This window comes from Oryctolagus cuniculus, chromosome 19 (genome assembly GCF_964237555.1).
Source record: "Oryctolagus cuniculus chromosome 19, mOryCun1.1, whole genome shotgun sequence".
Classification (NCBI taxonomy): Eukaryota; Metazoa; Chordata; class Mammalia; order Lagomorpha; family Leporidae; genus Oryctolagus; species Oryctolagus cuniculus.
Genome location: NC_091450.1, coordinates 25,961,744 through 25,982,780, shown reverse-complemented (window position 1 = coordinate 25,982,780; position 21,037 = coordinate 25,961,744). Strand labels below are relative to the sequence as shown.

The following is a 21,037-nucleotide window of genomic DNA, read 5'->3' as shown; positions in this document are numbered from 1 at the left end:
ATTGGTAAATTCCACCACACCACAAATTTAAGATAGCATCTCTTGTGGGCATTGTGGCACAGAGGGTAAAGCCACTGTCTACAGTGGGGACATTCTGTATGGATGCTTGCCTAAGTTGCTCTACTTCTGATCCAGCTCCCTGCTAATGGCTGGGGAAAAGCAGTGGAAGATGACCTACAAGTGTTTTGGCCCTTGCCACCCATATGGGAGACCAGGAAGAAATTCTTGACTTTGGCCTGGCTCCACCCTGGCCATTGTGGCCACTTGGGAAGTGAACCAAAAGATGTGAACTTTGTCACCAGCTCTCTATGTAACTCCGACTTTGGGATAAGTGAATGAATGTTAAAGAAAAAAGATACCAGTTTTAAACAAATTTTTCCAAGCTGTAGAAAAAGATGGAATACTTTCTAAGTCATTCTGTAGGCCAGTTTTCTGATAACAGTAGGTCAGAACATCATAACAAGATGAAACTGCAAAACAGCATTATGAATATGGATTCAGAAATTCTCAACAAAGTATTAGAGATTCAAAATCAACAACATAGAGCAGGGCTGGGGCCCATGGACCATATAAGGCCTGAAAAGTCATTTGTTCTGGCCCTGCCAAGGCAGTCCCAGGTGTGACCTGAATTTCAATAAATCTATAACAGTCTAACTTTTAAATTGATAATTTTGTATGGTCTGTGAATGAATGATGTTAAAATACCCAAATCGCCTTTGACAGGAAAAAGGTTCAACACCCCAGATGTAGAGAAAGAATTATGGACCATCCTAACAAGAGCTTACCCAATAATGCAAGGCTAGTTTCCCATCTAAGAATCCATGAATATAGTATTACTATGTCAATGGAAAGAGAACAAAGTCACATGATAAGCATCTTCTCAAGCGTTGCTTAAAGTCATCTTCTGACAAAATCTAATGCCTCTCTGTGATAAAAATATTCAACAAATCGCTTCTCGGCCTTTTGGCTAAGATCAAGTACAAAGATATTTGACAAAGTAGGAAATATTTGACCTGTCCTTAACCTTACAAGAGGCATCTGGGGACAAACACTAACATATATGGTTCTAAAGATGGAAGATTTTACACATGAATCTACAAAGATAACCGCTTTGGCCACTTTGATTCAGCATTGTGTTAGAGGATCAAGTTTGGACAATTAGTCAAGAAAATGAAATAGAAGCATGAAGATTGGAACTAGAGGCTGGCACCACAGTTCAATAGGCTAATCTTCCACCTGCGGCACCGGCACCCAGGTTCTAGTCCCGGTCCGGGCGCCGGATTCTGTCCCGGTTGCCCTTCTTCCAGTCCAGCTCTGTGCTGTGGCCTGGGAGTGCAGTGGAGGATGGCCCAAGTGCTTGGGCCCTGCACCCACATTAAAGACCAGGAGAAGCACCTGGCTCCTGGCTTCGAATCAGTACGGTGTGCTGGCTGCAGTGCACTGGCCGCAGTGGCCATTGGAGGGTGAACCAACAGTAAAGGAAGACCTTTCTCTGTGTCTCTCTCACTGTCCACTCTGCCTGTCAAAAAAAAAAAAAAAAAAAGATTGGAACTAGCATTGGTATAGTGGGTTAAGCTACTGCTTGCAACGCTGATGTCATACAACAAAGCCCCAGTTCAAGTTCCAGCTGCCCTGCTTCCAGTCCAGCTCCTTTCTGATGCACCTGGGAAAATAACAAAGGTGGCCCAAGCTCTTGTACCCCTCTCACCCACATGGGATACATGGTTTCTGGCTTTTGTCCAGCCTTGGCCTTTTTGTTAGTGAAACAGCGGATAGATGTTCTCTTTCTTTCTGTGTGTCTCCCTCTCCACGACTGTGGCTTTCAAATAAAAATCTTTTTTAAAAAAATTGAGATTGAAAAGGAAGAGATTAGATATAAATGACATGTACAAAATCCTAAAGAATCTGTAAAAAACTATTGATAAAGACAAGCTCAACAAAGTTGCAAAATACAAGATGATTGTATAGAAGTGTGTTATTTCCACATGTTGTCAAAGACAGCTTTTCTAATTTATAGCGGGTTTTATTACATATAGCCCCTATATTAGCATGTGGATTTGTGATGTTTCAGCTTTGGATTTAACATCTTGTCTACTGGGTTTGTCAGGGTACTGGATACTTTTCAGGATGTAACTCCATTGTTAAGGAGCATCTGTACTTGCAATGAACAGTCCAAAAATGAAAATAAGAAAGCTTTGATTTGTAATAGCATCAAAAGAATTATAAGGTATACATTCTGAAAACTACAAAATATTGAAAGAAACTAAAGACCTAAATTAAACATGAATCAAAGAACTTGGTAATACCAAGGTAGCAATATTTCCCTGTATATTTTGCATCTTAACCCTTTGTCAGATACATGATTTGAAAATATTTTCTCCCATTTTTTAGGTTGTCTCTTCACTTTGCTGTGTTGATACTGCTTGTTTGATGTAGTTGACAGGTATTCAGTGACTGAAGATATACAGGGTGATCAAGGTTAGTTTACCTGTAATTTATTGGCAAAGTTTTACTTTATAGAGGGAGGGCAGTGCCTTAAGCAACAGCATAGGGCAAAGAAAAGGCTATGAAGAAGAGCAAATGTGTAGGTAAACAAGAAGCAACAGCTCTAAAAGCCTGGGGAGATGAATTAAGTTTTACTTCCCGGAGGAAAGGCTGTGAAGGGCTATGTCTCAAGAAGCAGCAGCACTGAGAAACTTGAAGGAATTATTTACATAAGTTGGGCTTAAGGCTGCATGAGATGGAGATACCAACAGTGGTATCTGACAAGTCTTGTGGTTGCCTGTAACAAGTAGACAGGAAGCAAACAGAATGATATGTTTAAGAACAAGGTGTGAAGAGTTCCCGTAAAAGATGATTGGGCGGAAAGAAAACTTAAGTGTACATTTTAGTTTGAGCTGAACTTTGTGGGGTAGGGGTTCTTTTACCCTAACACTAATCCCATTTGTTTGTTCTTGGTTTTGTTGCCTGTGCTATATCCTCCCCTCCCAAATCATTACCTAATCTAGTAGTAGTATTATAGTTTCAAGTCTTAATATCTAAGTAGTATATTTTAAGTTGATTTTCATATATGTTGTATAGTGAAAGCCTAATTTCTTCTGTATGTGAATGTCCAGGTTTCCCAACACCATTTATTGAAAAGACTGTCCATTTCCCATTGTGTGTTACTGACCTTTTGTAAAAAATCAATTGAAACACAATGTTGGGGTTACTTTTGAGTTCCCTTGTGTTCCATTGGTCTGTGTGTCTGTTTTTATGCCAGCACCATGCAGGATTTTTTTTTTTTTTTTTTTTTTTTTTTTTTTTTTTTTTACAGGCGGAGTGGTCAGTGAGAGAGAGAGAGGCAGAGAGAAAGATCTTCCTTTTTCCGTTGGTTCACCCCTCCCCCCCAATGGCCACTGCAGCCGGCGCACTGATCCGAAGCCAAGAGCCAGGTGCTTCTCCTGGTCTCCTATGCGGGTGCAGGGCCCAAGCACTTGAGCCATCCTCCACTGCACTCCCGGGCCACAGCAGATGGCTGGAATGGAAGAGGGGCAACCGGGACAGAATCCGGCACCCCAACCAGGACTAGAACCCCGGGGTGCCGGTGCCGCAGGCGGAAGATTAGCCTATTGAGCTGCGGCACCTGCCCATGCAGTTTTGATTACTAAAGCTTTGTAGTATATTTGAAATTGGCTAATGTGATTCCCATAGCTTTGTTCTTTTTACTCAAGATTGCTTTAGTTATTCACAGTGTTTTGTGGCTGCACATGAATGATCTATTTTAAGACTTATATGAAAAGTGTCATTAGAATTTTGATAAGAATTGCATTGAACTTTTAAAAATTTGTATCATAAATACAACATTAGGAACATAGTAATTCTTCCCACCCTCTTACCCATTTCCCCCTTCCTCCTCCCTCTTCTGCTTAGTCTGAGAAAGAAAAAGGAAGGAAGAAAAAGAATGGAATTAAAAAAAAAAAAAACTAAGAGAACTGCTCCTCAACAGTCTAGACAAGGGCTGTTCTATGTACTGCTTCTCAAAGGTGATTTCGTTTTTTTCCCCCTCCTCTTTTCCTTTCCTTCCTCCCCGTTCTTTCCTTTTAGAAACTTAATTGTCTTTAAAGAAGAACTCAAGGATGGTATATCTCTTGTGAGCTCTTAGACATATTTTTTTTAAAAAAAGATTTATTTATTTGAAAAGCCGAGTTATGGAGAGGCAGAGGCAGTGAAGTACTCCACAGCACTGGCCCTGACATAACTAACTTATGAGACATAATATGATCTTCCATTTAATAGGCTGAATAGAAGTGATTCTTGGGAACAAGTTTTACTATTAAATCTCATGATGTAACTCTTTAAGACAGCGGTCCTGCATGGGAAGTTAGTGCACAGTGACTCTTGTTGTTTATTTAACAAATAACACTCTTGTGTATGACAGCAGTAATCACCCAAGGCTCTTGAAATGAGCTGCCTCAGCTGTGGAAGCCTTTTGGATCCACTGGCTCGACAAATTTATAAGCAAAGTGGAAGTTCTATCCTTTCTTCAGAGAAAAGTACATCCTTCTTTGGTGGCCATTTCTTTCCACTAGTGTCTCACAGGGATCCATAATGTAGACATTTTTTTCCAGAGTGTCTTGGCTTTCTGTGCCTGAAATGCCCCATCTGGGCTTTCTAGCCACACTGGAATGCCTTTAGGGCTGATTCTGACATCAGAATGCTACTTAAAGCAATTGTCATTATATGAGTCTGCAGTATGAACTACTTTCCCTGTTGGAGACTTCACTCCTTTTTAATTCTGTCTATTATTGTTTCTAAACACTTAGTCCTATTCATACGATCACTTTAACCTTGATCCTGTCTATACGGTCACTTTACCACTTATTCCTCTCCTTTTTATCTTTAAAACACTTAAGCTACTCTTTTTTATTTAAGGTTTTTTTTTTATTAGAAAGGAAGAGTTACAAAGAGGTAGAGAGAGAGAGAGAGGTCTTCATCTGCTTTATTGCTAGCCAGATGGTTTTAACGGTCGGAGCTGAGCCAATCTGGAGCCAGGAGTTTGTTCTGGGTTTCTTGGGTACAGGGGCCCAAGCAGTTGGGCCATCTTCTGCTTTCCCAGGCCATAACAGAGAGCTGGATCACAAGCGGAGCAGCCGGGGCTCAAACTGGTGCCCATATGGGATGTTGGCACTTCAGGTGGTGGCTTTACCTGATACGCCATAGTGGCAGCCCCTTAAGATTCTATTTTTATCCGCCAGCTTAAGGGATTTTGGGGTCCTATGCCTAGTTGTTAAGCCTTACATTTAGAAGTAAGTCCATAGGAATGTATGTACAACTACACTGCTTTGCAGTTGTGAACTTCATACATTTCATAATTAAAACTTTAAGATCTTGGTAATTCTTCCTACTGTGCGAGCCCTGCCACCCACACTCCCACCCCATTTCCTCACCCCTTTCTTATTCTCACCCTTATTCACTAAGATCTGTTTATACTTAACTTTTTACATATATATGATTAACTCTATTAAAAGTATAGTGTTTAGGCCGGCGCCGTGGCTCACTAGGCTAATCCTCCACCTGCCACGCCGGTACCCCAGGTTCTAGTCCCGGTTGGGGCGCCGGATTCTGTCCCGGTTGCTCCTCTTCCAGTCCAGCCATCTGCTGTGGCCCGGGAGTGCAGTGGAGGATGGCCCAAGTGCTTGGGCCCTGCACCCCATGGGAGACCAGGAGGAAGCACCTGGCTCCTGGCTTTGGATCAGTGCAGTGCACCGGCCGCAGTGCACCAGCCGTAGCGGCCACTTGGGGGGTGAACTAACGGAAAAGGAAAACCTTTCTCTCTGTCTGTCTCTCACTGTCTAACTCTGCCTGTCAAAAAAGTATAGTGTTTAGTGATTCATACGAAAAAGATGAATAAAATATTATAAAGGAAAAGATAGTCAAAAATGTGGAATGAGAAGCTGTTCCTCAGCAGTTGAGAGAAGGCCTGTTCCAAGTAATTTTCTCAAGAGTGTCCATTTTGTTTCTACATGTTGTCTTTAAGGTGCTATGTTACCACAGGGAGTGCACACAGAATTTGTCTCTTTGGAACTGGCTTAACTTAGTATGATGTTTTCCAGTTTCATCCATTTTATTGCAAATGACCTGGTTGCATTTTTTTTTTTTTTACTGCTATGTAGTATTCCGTGGTGTATATCCTGCATAATTTCTTTATCCAGCCTTCAGTTATTGGGAATTTAGGTTGATTCCATATCTTTGCTATTGTGAATTGAACTGCAATAAACATGGAGACACAGAGAGCTCTTTCATATGCTGATTTCATTTCCCCTATATAGATTCCAAAGAGTGGAATGGCTGGGTCATATGGTAGGTCTGTATTCAGACCTCTGAGGATATCTACACTGTCTTCCATAGTGGCTTTACCAGTTAACACTGCCACTAACAATGGATTAGGGTACCTTTCCCCCCACATCTTCACCAACATTTGTTGATTTCTGTGTGAAAGCCAGTCTAACTGGGATGAGGTGAAACTTCATGTGGTTTTGATCTCTATTTCTCTGATGGCTAGCGATCCTGAGCATTTTCTCATGTGTCTGCTGGCTATTTGGATTTCCTCTTTTGAAAAATGTCTAATTCCTTTGCCCATTTCTTAACGGGATTGTTTGTTTTGTTGTTGTTGAATGTCTTGATTTCTTTTATATATTCTGGTTATTAATCCTTTATCAGTTGTATAGTTGGTGAATATTTTCTCGCATTCTGTTGGTTGTCTCTTCACCTCGCTGATTGTTTCTTTTGTAGAGCAGAAGCTTCTCAGTTTGATGTAATCCAATTTGTTGATTTTGGCTTTGATTGCCTGTGCTTTCAGAGCATTTTCCAAGAAGTCTTTGCCTATGCTGATATCTTATAGGGTTTCTCTGATGTTCTCTAATAATTTGATGGTGTTGGGTCATAGATTTAGGTCTTTAGTCCATTTTGAGTGGATTTTGGTGAAAGATGTCAGGTTAAGGTCTTGCTTTATGCTTCTGCATGTGGCGATTCAGTTTTCCCAGCACCATTTGTTGAAGAGACTGTCCTTGCCCTAGGGGTTGATTTTAGAACCTTTGTCAAAAATAAGTTGTTTGTAGATGCTTGGGTTGATTTTGGGTGTTATTCTATTCTGTTCCATTGTTCTATCCATCTGTCTTTGTACCAATACCAGGCTTTTTTCATTATAACTGCCCTGTAGTATGTTTGAAATCTGCTATTTTGATGCCTCCAGCTTTGTTTTTGTTGTATAAGATTTCTTTAGCTGCTTGGGGTCTATTGTGTTTCCATGTAAATTTCTACATCATTTTTTCTATTTTTTAAAGAGATTTATTTTACTTATTTAAAAGTGAGAGTTAAAGAAAAGGAGAGGCAGAGTGAGAGAGAGATCTTCCATCCTCTGGATGACTAGCCAAGTGGCTGCAATGGCCAGAGGTGTGCTGATCAGAACCCAGGAGCTTCTGGGTCTCCTACATGGGTGCAGGGACCCAATGATTTGGAACATCATCTACTGCTTTCCCAGGCCATAGAGAGCTAAATCAGAAGTGGACCCGCCAAGAATTGAACCAGTGCCCATATGGGATGCTGGCTCTGCAGGCAGCAGCTTTACCCATTACACCACAGTGCCATCCCCCATCATTTTTTCTATATCTGAGAAAAGTGTCTTTGGTATTTTGATTGGTATTGCATTGAATCTGTAAAAGGTTTTTGGTAGTATGGACATTTTGATGCTAATGATTCTTCCAATCCATGAACATGGAAGATTTTTTCCATTTTTTAGTGTCATCTTATATTTCTTTCTTTAATGTTTTATAATTCTCATCATAAACATCTTTGGTTAAATTTATTCCAAGGTAATGGATTTTTTTGGTAGCTGTTGTGGATGGGATTTATCTTAGGAGCTTTTTCTCAGCTGTGGAATTGTCTGCATGTACAAAGGCTGTTGATATTTGGGTCTTAATTTTATATCCTGCTACATTTCCAAACTGTTCTCTGAGTTTCAATAGTTTGTTAGTGGTTTCTTTTGGATCCCCTATGTATAGGATCATGTCATCTGCAAATAGGGATATTTTGACTTACTCCTTCATTATTTGTATCCTTTTGATTTCTTTTTCTTGTCTAATGGCTCTGGCTAGAACTTCTAGGACTATGTTGAAAAGCAGGAATTGAACCGGTGCCCATATGGGATGCTGGCACTGCAGGCAGCAGCTTTACCCTTTACACCACAGTGCCAGCCCCCATAAGAAATTACTATAAAGTACTGTATGCCAACAAAACGGGAAACCTAGAAGAAATGGATAGATTCCTGGGCACATATGACCTACCTAAGTTGAGCCGTGAAGACGTGAAAAACTAAAAACACCTAAAGGGTGAGAATGGGCACCCTTGTCTGGTTCTGTATCACAGTGGGGTTGCTTACAACTTTTCTCTGATCGTTAGAACACTGGCTGTGGGTTTGTCATAAATTGCCTAGGTTGTGTTGAGAAATGTTCCTTGTATTCCCAGTTTGTTTAAAGTTTTCATCATGTAGGGGTGTTGTGTTTTATCAAATGCTTTCTCTGTGTCTATTGAAATAATCATATGGTTTTTGTTCTGCAGTTTGTTAATGTGATACATCACATTGATTGATTTGTACATGATGAACTGTTCCTGCATACCAGGAATAAATCCCACTTAGTCCTGGTGGTTGATCTTTCTGATGTGTTGTTGGATTCAATTGGCTAAAATTTTGTTGATGATTTTTCCGTCTATGTTCATCAGAGAGATTGGTCTGTAGTTTTCTTTCTCTGTTACATCTTTTTCAGGTTTAGGAATTAAGGTGATGCTGGCTTTATAGAAAGAATTTGGGAGGATTTCCTGCTTTTCAGTTCTTTTGAATAGTTTGAGAAGAATTGGAATAAGTTCTTTAAATGTTTGGTAGAATTCAGTGGTGAAGCCATCCAGTCCTGGGCTTTTATTTATTGGGAGGGTGTTTACTACTGCTTTGAGTTCTGTATTGGTTGTTGGTGTTTTTAGGTTTTCATGTCTTCACGGCTCAATTTAGGTAGGTCCTATGTGCCCAGGAATCCATCCATTTCTTCTAGGTTTCCTGTTTTGTTGGCATACAGTACTTTATAGTAATTTCTGATGATTCTTTTTATTTCTGTGGGGTCTGTTGTTAAGTTTGCTTTTTCATCTCTGATTTTGTTAATTTGGGTCTTCTTTTTTTTAGTCGGGCCAGTGGTTTGTCAATTTTATTTATTTTTTTGAAGAAGAAGCTCTTCGTTTTGCTGATACTTTGTATTGTTTTATTGGTTTTAGTTTTGTTGATTTCTTCTCTAATTTTACTTATTTCTTTTCTCCTGCTAGTTTTGGGTTTGTTTGCTATTGTATTTCTAGGTTCTTGAGAGGCATTGATAGCTCGTTAATTTTGTGTCTTTCCAATTTCTTGATGTAGGCACCTATTGCTGTAAACTTTCCTCTTAACACTGCTTTTGCTGTATCCCATAAGTTTTGATATATTGTGTTGTCATCTTCATTTGTTACCAGAAATTTCTTGATTACTCTTATGATTTCTTCTGTGACCCACTGTTCATTCAGGAGCATGTTGTTCAGTCTCCGTGTGCTTGTATATGTTTTGGGGATTCCTGAGTTGTTGATTATCAACTTCATTGTGTTGTGGTCAGAGAATATTTTTTGAATTTGCTGAGTTGCTTTATGGCCTAGCATGTGGTCAATTCTAAAGAAAGTTCCATGCACTGGTGAGAGGAATGTATATTCTGTTCCTGTAGGGTGGAAAGCTGTGTAGATACCCGTTAGGTCTCTTTGGTCTATAGTGTCGATTAAGTCTTTTGTCTCCTTGCTGATTTTCTGTCTGGTTGATCTGTCCATTGCTGAAAGTGGGTATTAAAGTCCCCCATTATTATTGTTTGAGTCTGTGTCTCCCTTTAGATCCCTTAACATTTCTTTTACATACCCAAGTGCCCTGTAATTAGGTGCATATACATTTATAATAGTCACATCTTCCTGTGAATTGATCCCTTAATCATTACAGAGTGCCCTTCTTTGCCTCTTTTAACAATTTTGTGTTAGTCTGATATTAGGATGGCTACACCAGCTCTTTTGGTTTCTGTTGTCATGGATACCTTTATCCTTTCACTTTCAGTTTGCATGCCTGTTTTTTGGTGAGATACCCTTCTTGTAGGTAACAAATACATGGGTTTTCTTTTTTATCCCATTCAGGCAGTCTGTATCTTTTAACTGGAGAAGTGAGACCTTTTACATTCAGGGTGACTATTGTTAAGTAACTGTTTTGCCCTGCCATATTTCTGTTACTAGTCCTATTTTTTTACTTTGTGTTTCCTTTGTACTTTTACTGGGTGCTTTTCTACCTTCACCTTCTTTCACAGTGATGTTCCTGTTTCTGTGTGTAACATATCCTTGAGCATCTTTTGTAGGACTGTGCAAGTAGTTGCAAATTCTTTCAATTTCCATTTGATACCAAAAATCTTTATTTCACCTTCATTGATAAATGAGAGCTTTTCAAGGTATAGTATTCTGTGTTTTTTCTCTAAGGACTTGGAATATATCTCAACAATCTCTCCTAGCCTGTAGGCTTTCTGGTGAGAAGTCTGCTTTGAGTCTAATTGGCATTCTGTTGAATGTGATCTGGCATTTCTCTTTGTGCACATTTTAGAATCTTTCCTTTATCTTTTATTGTGAAGAGTTTTACTACAGTGTGTCATAATAAAGATCTTTTCTTGTTGTGTCTATTGGCAATTCTGTGTGCTTCTTGTATTTGAAGTTCCCTTTCTTTCTCCAAATTGGTGACGTTTTCTGTTGTTATTTCATTAAAAAAGCCTTTTAATCTTTTCTCTCCTTCCACTCTTTCAGTAACTCGTAGGACCCATATATTAGGTCATTAGATTGTATCTTGTAGATCTCCAACAGTGTTTTTTAGTTTTCTAATTTATTCTATTTTTTGGTTTGACTGTAAAATTTTTAGGACTTTGTCTTCTAGTTTTGATATTCTCTCCTGTCTCCCCTACTCTGTTGTTAATACTTTTCACTGCATTTTTTATTTGAACTATTTAGTTTTTTGTTTATAGAATTTCATTCTGCTTTTTCTTTTACTATTTCAACATCATGAGAAAATTTTTCATTTTAGTTCATGAATTTGCTCTGGTTGCTTCTAAGTAATCTGATGATCAATTTTCAGTGCTGCATTTCTGGTGTATACCCTGTTTTCATCTTCACCTTCTACTATTGAAGTACGGTAAAGTTCCTTTGGAGGGTTCTTAGTGTCTTCCTTATTCTTTTATTTATTTATTTGATTTGAAAGGCAAAGCAAGAGAGAGAGAGAAAAGAGAGAAGGAAAGATTGATCTTCCATTTGCTGCTTCACTCTCCAAATGACTACAGTGACCGAAGCTGGGCCAGGCTGACAACACAGTCTCTCATGTGAGTGTCAGGAGCATAAGTATTTGGCCATCTTCTGATGCTTTCCTAGGCATCAGAGCAGGGAGCTGGATTGAAAGTAGAGCAGCCAGGGTTTGAACTGATGCTCACCCTTGTTAGAGGCAGCAGCTTAACCTATTGCATCACAACACCAGCTTCTAATATACTTAATTTATTACTCTGTTGTGCTACTGATTGGTACGTGACTGCTTTCTACTTTCTGGATATTGTAGTGTTACTAAAGAACATTTTTGCACTTTGACCAGGTAGATACATTTGCAGACATTATTATCTAGCAGTGACAGAGCCAAGTTACAGAGCACATATATTCAGTTCTAGATTTGTGCTACCACCAGTATTGTATGAAAGCACCAGTTTCTCCACATCTTCACAAGCCTCAGTAGTATTTTTATTTTTAGTTATTCTGCTGGGTAATACATAGAAGAATCTCACATGCTTTTATTTGATAAATGGGGTACCGATTCATCTGCTATTCATCATTTTTATTTCTTTTGTGAAGTGCCTGTTTAAATGTTTTGTTTTGTCTGTGCACACGTGTGTGAGCCTTAGAGCTTTTTACAAGGATCTGACCACTGCAGAGGCATGAAAATGTGCTCCGGTTTTCATCTAAAACCCGTTTTACAGTTCACATTTAAATATGCCATGCTTTTGGAGTTGATTTTGTTCTTGTTCTTTATTATTTTTGAGTTGACTTTGAGATACAGTGTGTGGTAAAAGATTAAAGTATGTTTATTCGGTTTACTTAATTCAAGACTGTCCTTTCTCCCATTTTACTACAATATCACCTTTGTCAGAGGCAGGTAACTATGTGTGAAGCTATTTTTGGATTCCTGTATTGTTTCATTGGTACCACTCCCTCTATTACTACCACCTATTTAAAAGTGATATCTAATATTTTAGGTCTTCTTATTTTGTAGTTCAAGACTATCTTAATTACTTTGTCCCTTGAATTTCCATATAAATTTTAGAATTGGTTTATAAATATACATAAAACAGATACTGGGATTCAAAAGACTACATTTTTAAAATCTGTATATCTTAGTCCATTTTCTGTTGCTAATAACACAATACCACAGACTAAGTAAGAAATTTTTATTTTTTTTCCCCAGAAAGCTTTTATTTAAGGTACACAAGGTTCATGCGTTGCAAAAAAACAACTTTAGGAACATAGTGATTCTTCCCACCTTACCCGTCCTCCAGTTATAGCAAGTAAATAAGTTATAAAGAAAAGAGGTTTGGTGCAAGGGGCTGCATCTTGTGATGGATGGCCTTATTTTTGGCAGTGTACTGATGTAGTGCAGGTTATCATTTGGTAGGAGATAAGGGGCTTGTGAGAGACCTAGTAGTGGCTTTTATAGCAGACCCACTCTGGAGGTAGCCCATTAAACCATTTATTGAATAAATGGATTACTCATTTTTGAAGGTTGAACCCTAATTACCTCTTTTTTTTTTTTTTTTTTTTTTTTTTTTTTGACAGAGTGAACAGTGAGAGAGAGAGACAAAAGTCTTCCTTTGCTGTTGGTTCACTCTCCAATGGCCGCCGCGGCCGGTGCGCTGCGGCTGGCGCACCGCGCTGATCCGATGGCAGGAGCCAGGTGCTTCTCCTGGTCTCCATGGGGTGCCGGGCCCAAGCACTTGGGCCATCCTCCACTGCACTCCCGGGCCACAGCAGAGAGCTGGCCTGAAAGAGGGGCCACCGGGACAGAATCCGGCGCCCCGACCGGGACTAGAACCTGGTGTGCTGGCGCTGGCCCCTAATTACCTCTTAAAGGTCCTACCTGATTCCACTTCATAATATCCCATAATGAGGATTAAATTTTAGCATGAGTTTTAGAAGGGATAAACCACATTAAATCCATAACATATATATTACATGTATTTTGTATGCATCAAATACAGAAATTTTAACTGAAAACTGAGATTTTGGGCCTTACTTTAGGCCATTTCCAAAAGGCCTTGAGAAGGATCATAACAATGTGTTCACATGGTTGGATATTTTTGTAAGATTTACAAAAGTAAAATATTTTACCTAGTAACTTAAGATTTATGATTCTTTTCACCTTGATTTTTTCCTTAACCTCTGTGTTACCTGAAAATAGAGTGGCTTAAGAATTTTGTGATTGGGCTTATCCTTAATGTGGGTTTAAAAGGTTATGTTTATGGTTCACTTCTGAGAATAGGTAATTATAACCTTTTGGCATAATTGTAAGGTAAATGTGATATTTGGTGCCTGGCACCTGAAATGTATGAATGGTAGAGATGCCAACATTTGAAATTTATGAAGCTAGGAAGTAGTAGGAAAAATTTCCAATCATCTGATGTTTGCAATTTCAAGTATAAGGCTTAGTTCTCATGAGTTTCTAGTCAAAACCGAACTTCTGTGAGAAATATTCAGTAACACAGCACATTCAATTATCAGTTCACCATATGTAGATTTTCTTTTTTGCTAGACATTTTGTCTTTGTAATTAAATTTTTTGTTGTTTATAGGGCACAAAATATTGCAGTATCAACAGAATTACCTCTTAGAAAAAGCTGCTTGTTTTATGCATTCCAATAACTTTTTTTTTAAAGCAAAAAGTATCCTTCACACTGAAGGGAAGACTTAGTTGTCTCTTTTCTCTATGGGAAATAATGAAAAAATTGTATTCATAAAGAATCAGTCAAATAATGTGCAATCCTACCTATAAAACAATAATCTATAGGTTTATCAGGCTCTTAATGGATTGTATGATGTTTATAAGAGTACATGTCAGGTTTTTAAAACTTACACTGTGTATACATAACTTATTTTCTTGTTTTAAATATTTACCTCAACCTAAGGCCTCACAAAACCTGTAACTGTTCCTTATCAAATAATATTTTCGATTAAAATAATATAGTATAAGAAAGCTTCAAGTAAGAAACTAGATAATGATAAATGAAAAAGTTATTCTTGCACTTTTGGCTGAGTTATTTGTGCCTTAAGCCCTAGATTCTTTGACTTTCAAAAATTTTATTCATTTGAGAGACAGACAACTCCCCAAAGGCCCAAATGGCTTGGACAGTCTGAGACTGAAGCTGGGAGCTGGGAATTCCACCCAGGTTTCCTACATTGGTGCCAGGGATCCAGTTACTTGAGCCATCACTATTGCCTCCCATGGTTTGCATTCAGCCCCTGGAGTTACGAGCCAGAGCTGAGTATTAAACCCAGGTGAACCACTTTGGAACTTGGATGCCTTAAACAGCCTCTTAATTGCTAGGCTAAATGCCTGCTGCTTGTTCCTGACTTTGGGTTTGTTTAGATAATTAGTCTATTTGTTAGATAACTAGTATATTGTGCCTCAATATAGAATAATTCATTTTGCTTGCTTTTATTATGCCTTTGTAATCTGGCAGTACTTCTTTCTTTTAAACCATGTACTAACCCACATTTCTGATCAAAGATGATGTGAATACTGAGGGATCAACAATGAATTACTTTGCGATGTATCTGATTTTTACTAAAATTATGAAAAATATTATGTAAGCCAAGTTAAATTTGAACTTCCATTTTTATGTTACATATCTTAATGCTTGTATGAGGATTACTGTACCTCTGATTATTGTGGAAATTTGAACATTAGGAAAGCTTAAAGGGTGCTGATAAATATAGAAAATGTAATGTTCTATACAAAGCATTGTTTTTTATTTTTATGAAGAGATGCCACCTAATCTTTAGGTTATCTAAATGATGGCCATCTTGGATAATCACATCAACAGTGAATGTTTTATTGCTCATGTGATATAACAAAAAAATCAGATAAATTATCAGGACTAGTTTTAAATAGAAGCTTACTCATAATATAAAATTTGAGTTTATATAGCTTAGATTTCTAGAAAAAAAGTGTGTTTCTCAGTGACAAAAGTGTGATTTCTAATAGGAGTAATTATCTAAATTTTGAGATCCACAGTCTTAACATTATTTAAATATCGTTAAGGAAATAACATTCGAGAAAAGCATTTAATTATGATATTTTAAATTTTAGGTTATGAAAGATGGCAAATCTAGATAAAAGTAAACCGAAGATATTAAAAGCCAAAAAAACAATGCCCACAAGTTGCCGGAAGCAAGTAGAGATCCTGAATAAGTCAAAGAATGTTGAAGCATTGAAAACAGCATCAACTGGGAGTAATGTTCCAACTGGTAATCTGAATTTAAGTACTGGTTTCATAATAAGCACATCTAGACTGTCTCAAAATGTTGGTTTCTCATTGGACTCTAACAAAAATACAGTGTCCTCAGAAAAAAACACAATAATCCCTCAGAATTTAATAAAACCAGTTGAAGAAAATGTTGATTCAGAAACCAGATTGGAATGTGTTAATGAACATGTTACATGTCCTAACCAAAAGCCAAGAAAAGCAATAGATTCTCCCAGCAAACTCTGTATACAAAAAGCAAAAGATTCATGGGATACTTCTGAAAGCCATTTTGAATATCATACAAGTGTAACAAGTTCCTTTTTTGAACATAACAAGAATTCTCATCTGAAATCCATTTGGTGGCCACCCTCTCTATTGAGTAGTATACTTCAAATGCCAAAGGCTACAGAAATGAATACCTTGGATGATAAGAGAATTGACAACATGATATCCCTTTCAAAAACAAGCTCCAAATCAGTGTCACTTCATAAAAGGCAAAATGACATTTTAAGTTCAGATTCAGATTTTGTGCCTGTTGAAAAAACACCTAACTTGAGTCCAGTCAGTTCCAGCAACTGTGCTGCTAAAGTTTTGAAAAGTGAAGAATACAATAAAAACTGTTATTCCAGCATTTCAAATTGTGAAAGTACCGAATCAGAATGGCAATCATCACTTGACACTGATGGAAATAACAGTAAGTGTGTGTTGATGCATCTTTTAGAGAAATTAATCTAGTCACTTTCCTTTGAGGGATTTTAAAGCCTCATATACAGACAGAGTACATATGAGTGTAGGCAAGGAAACAGTAAATGATGACTAATTATTTTTAGAGTATCTTGTTTTAAACCATTTTTTAAAAAAGATTTATTTACTTGCAAGGCAGAGTTACAGAGAAGAAGAGATCTTTCATCTGCTGGTTCACTCCCCAAATGGCTGCAGTGGCTAGAGCTGAGCCGGACTGAAGCTGGAAGCTAGAATTCCATCAGTGTCTCTTACGCGGGTGGCAGTACTTGGTCATCATCCTCTGCTTTCCCAGCATATTAGCAGGGAGCTGGATCAGAAGTGGAACATAAGGGAAATGCACTGGCACCTATAGGATATGCTGGTACTACAGGTGGTGGCTTAGCCCACTGTGCCACAACGCCAGCCCTTCTGAGTCATTCTTGATGGGGAGAGCTAAAGTATTGTTAAAAGAGAAAATTAAAACGAATTTAGTTTTGCAGATCTTAATTGGTTTTATTTATAGTTCTTGGAATTGGGCAGGAGTTTGGACCAAAATGATTCAATTTTTGTTAATAGAGGAAAGGAAGTGAAACTTAGAGAGGGGAAGTGAAGTGCAGAGACAGCCTGATAACCCAGATCTGCCTTGAACTCAGATAACTGCCTGATAACTCAGATCATGTCTTGAAGAGCTGGCCAGTTGGGATTGGCTGAGGCTCAGTTGCAGTCTGTATGCATCAAGTTTGTTTACAGTTCACTCTGTATAGAGAAACCTTTAGGCCAGACTTAAAATATATACAAAGGCTGCTTTAGGCAAAACTTGATTCACTTTAACAGTATCCACCATATCAAAAAGGAAATCTGACAAATAACTAGTTACTTTCTCTTGATTGTGCAAAAAAAATCAAAAGGTGGTTTATGGCAATCATGTATTCATTTTATCTATATCTCTTATTTTAAAGTTTTACTAGATTTAAAAGGCTAGTTGAAAGAGTGGGTTTTTAAAATTGTTGGTGAACACACTTCATTCTGTAGAGCTGACCTGTATGTAAATCATATGTTAAGTATAAAATGACAATAGTGTTTGTGTGTGTGTGTGTGGAGAGAGAGATAAACACTAAATAATAAATGAAATTCTAGAGTTGTAAAGTCATTAAAATATCAAAAGGATATGTTGGTTATTTAAACAGAAGAAGAAACTTGAGGTTTTTTTTTTTTGTTTTTGTCTCAGCTACAGAATGATCATCATTTAACAAGATGTATTTAAAATTACTTAAAAGTAATAATTGGATAACCTATTAGGAATATATAGGACTAAGTAACTGTACTCACATAAAAGTAAGCAGAATGATTTACTTATTGTAAATGATTAAATGTTATTATAATTTATTCAGTTTTCATTGGTAAAGATATATTTAATAAAGTTAAAGGAGAATGTATCTGAGACCAGAACCCTACCTAGGATATAAGGAGTAGTTTGGTGTTTCCATTTGCTTAGAGGGTTCCTAAATTAGGTAGTTCTTCCTTCTCTAATTTTGCATCTCTCTAAGGCCAAAATCAGAAGAAGAGGATGTTTTCAGAAAACAAAGAAAATGCTAAGCGCATGAAAACTTCAGAGCAAATTAATGAAAATAGTCGAGTAACCCCAGAAAGGCAAACAGCATTGCTGGAAAAGGTAAAAATTGAGACTTTAAACATTTGCTTCAGAAACTTTTACTTTTGGTGAGTACAAATGTTAAATTAACTGATCTCCACAATGACATAGTACAGATGACTTTGTTAATAGAAAATAGGTTTTTGAAAACTGAATTAGCAGACAGAGCAATTAGGGACAGATAATTTTTTTAAATATCCAAAACAGCCCTGATTTCTAGAAAATCATCTTGGGCATAGTAACTGAGAATGATCTGTAGGTACAGTTCTGTTGTACTAAGAGAATGTCTTCAGTCGTTCTACACTCAGATCTCTGTGTGAGTCATGCACTAAATGACCTGGAGCTTTGCTGAACAGTCCAGTCTTTGTATTGGTCTTTGAACTGCAGCTATAGCTGCTTGTAGACCTCATCACAATTGATCACTCCTTCATAGACTCAAAATAACACAGAAGTCCATTGCAAAATCCTATTGCATTCAGGTTTAATTGTCCTAATATCCACATTTACATGGATATACTGCATTATCAGATACTTTGCTTTAGAGCATCATTAAACACACTTCTTTCATTTTTCCCCATTCTATATGATGATACTACAGTCTCCATTGATGTCTGATCATCTGTGAATAGAAGTGTAATGAGCTTCAATTTTAATATATTGACTCTAATCAGGACCTGTTTTGATGATTGTGTTTTGCTATTTCATTACTATTTGACTGGCACCACTAAAAGTCATTACTTGATAGATGAATGTCTCTCAGCTGTAATGGACCAAAATTTCCCTATCCAAATAATTCTGCAAGCTGTTTCAGAAACAAAAGCACTACTGTTTTCTTTTTTTTTTTTTTTTTTTTTTTTTTTAACTTTTATTTAATGAATATACTTTTCCAAAGTACGAATAATGGATTACTATGGCTTCCCCCCCATACCGTCCCTCCCACCCACAACCCTCCCCTTTCCCACTCCCTCTCCCCTTCCATTCACATCAAGATTCATTTTCGATTATCTTAATATACAGAAGATCAGCTTAGTATACATTAAGTAAGGATTTCAACAGTTTGCTCCCACACAGAAACATAAAGTGAAAAATAATAGATGATTTTTTTTAATGATGATGAAATCAGATCAGACCTATTGTCATGTTTAATCCCAGTGAGAGTCAAGTTGGGAGTTGATAGTTTCTTTTCTTTTCTTTTCTTTTTTTTTTTTTTTTTTTTTTTTACAGAGGATCAGTTTAGTATGCATTAAGTAAAGATTTCAACAGTTTGCACCCCCATAGAAACACAAAGTGAAATATATTATTTGAGTACTCGTTATAGCATTAAATCTCAATGCACAGCACATTAAGGACAGAGATCCTACATGAGGAGTAAGTGCACAGTGACTCCTGTTGTTGACTTTACCAATTGACACTCCTGTCTATGGCATCAGTAATCTCCCTATGCTCCAGTCATGAGTTTCCAAGGCTATGGAAGCCCCTTGAGTTCTCCGACTCTTATCTTGTTTAGACAAGGTCATAGTCAAAGTGGAGGTTCTCTCCTCCCTTCAGAGAAAGGTACCTCCTTCTTTGAAGACCTGTTCTTTCCACTGAGATCTCACTCACAGAGATCTTTTGCCAGAGTGTCTTGGCTTTCCATGCCTGAAATACTCTCATGGGCTTTTCAGCCAGATCTGAATGCCTTTAGGGCTGATTCTGAGGCCAGAGTGCTATTTAGGGCATCTGCCATTCTATGAGTCTGCTGAGTATCTCACTTCCCATGTTGGATCACTCTCCCCTTTATTTATTCTATCGGTTAGTGTTAGCAGGTACTAGACTTGCTTATGTGCTCCCTTTGACTCTTAGTCCTTTCATTATGATCAATTGTGAACTGAAATTGATCACTTGGACTAGTGAGATGGCATTGGTACATGCCACCTTGATGGGATTAAATTGGAGTCCCCTGGTATGCTTCTAACTCTACCATTTGGGGCAAGTCAGCTTGAGCATGTCCCAAATTATACATCTCTTCCCTCTCTTATTCCCACTCTTATGTTTAACAGGGATCACATTTCAGTTAAATTTCAACACTTAAGAATAACTGTGTATTAATTACAGAATTAAATCAGTCATATTAAGTAGAACAGACAAAAAAACTACTAAGAGGGATAATGTATTAAGTTGTTCATTAACAGTCAGGGCTATGCTGATCAAGTCACCGTTTCCCATAGTGTCCCTTTCACTTCAACAAGTTTCCTTTTTGGTGTTCAGTCAGTTGTCACCGATCAGGGAGAACATATGGTATTTGTCCCTTTGGGACTGGCTTATTTCACTCAGCATGATGTGTTCCAGATTCCTCCATTTTGTTGCAAATGACTGGATTTCGTTGTTTCTTACTGCAGTATAGTATTCTAAAGAGTACATATCCCATAATTTCTTTATCCAGTCTACCGTTGATGGGCATTTAGGTTGGTTCCAGGTCTTAGCTATTGTGAATTGTGCTGCAATAAACATTAGGCTGCAGACCGCTTTTTTGTTTGCCAATTTAAATTCCTTTGGGTAAATTCCAAGGAGTGGGATGGCTGGGTCGAACGGTAGGGTTATCTTCAGGTTTCTGAGGAATCTCCAGACTGATTTCCATAGTGGCTTGACCAGTTTGCATTCCCACCAACAGTGGGTTAGTGTCCCTTTTTCCCCACATCCTCGCCAGCATCTGTTATTGGTAGATTTCTGAATGTGAGCCATTCTAACCGGGGTGAGGTGGAACCTCATTGTGGTTTTGATTTGCATTTCTCTGATTGCTAATGACCTTGAACATTTTTTCATGTGCCTGTTGGCCATTTGGATTTCCTCTTTTGAAAAATGTCTATTGAGGTCCTTGACCCATCTCTTAATTGGGTTGTTGGTTTTGTTTTTGTGGAGTTTCTTGATCTCTTTGTAGATTCTGGTTATTAACCCTTTATCTGTTGCATAGTTTGCAAATATTTTTTCCCATTCTGACGGTTGTCTCTTCACTCTCCTGACTGTTTCTTTTGCAGTACAGAAACTTCTCAATTTGATGCAATCCC

The 21,037-nt window shown here is 37.8% G+C and overlaps 1 protein-coding gene across 23 annotated transcripts in view; it reads left to right on the top strand.

The window, feature by feature from the left end:
- The window catches only part of ATF7IP2 (activating transcription factor 7 interacting protein 2), a 105,166-nt gene that overhangs the window by 9,947 nt on the left and 74,182 nt on the right, over positions 1-21,037 (top strand). For 14 of the 23 annotated variants that reach the window (XR_011384807.1, XR_011384806.1, XM_070065017.1 and 11 more), the window contains 3 exons: positions 2,392-2,478; positions 15,463-16,313; positions 17,890-18,014. Coding sequence is in view for 21 of the 23 variants with exons in the window: in XM_070065017.1 (XP_069921118.1) it covers positions 15,473-16,313; positions 17,890-18,014 (966 nt within the window). In the remaining 2 variants the exon portion in view is untranslated. Of the gene's footprint in view, positions 1-2,107; positions 2,228-2,391; positions 2,479-3,912; positions 4,026-11,320; positions 11,439-15,462; positions 16,314-17,889; positions 18,015-21,037 lie in introns of all 23 variants that reach the window. The other 9 variants (XM_008257708.4, XM_008257709.4, XM_070065014.1 and 6 more) reach the window with 4 other exon arrangements.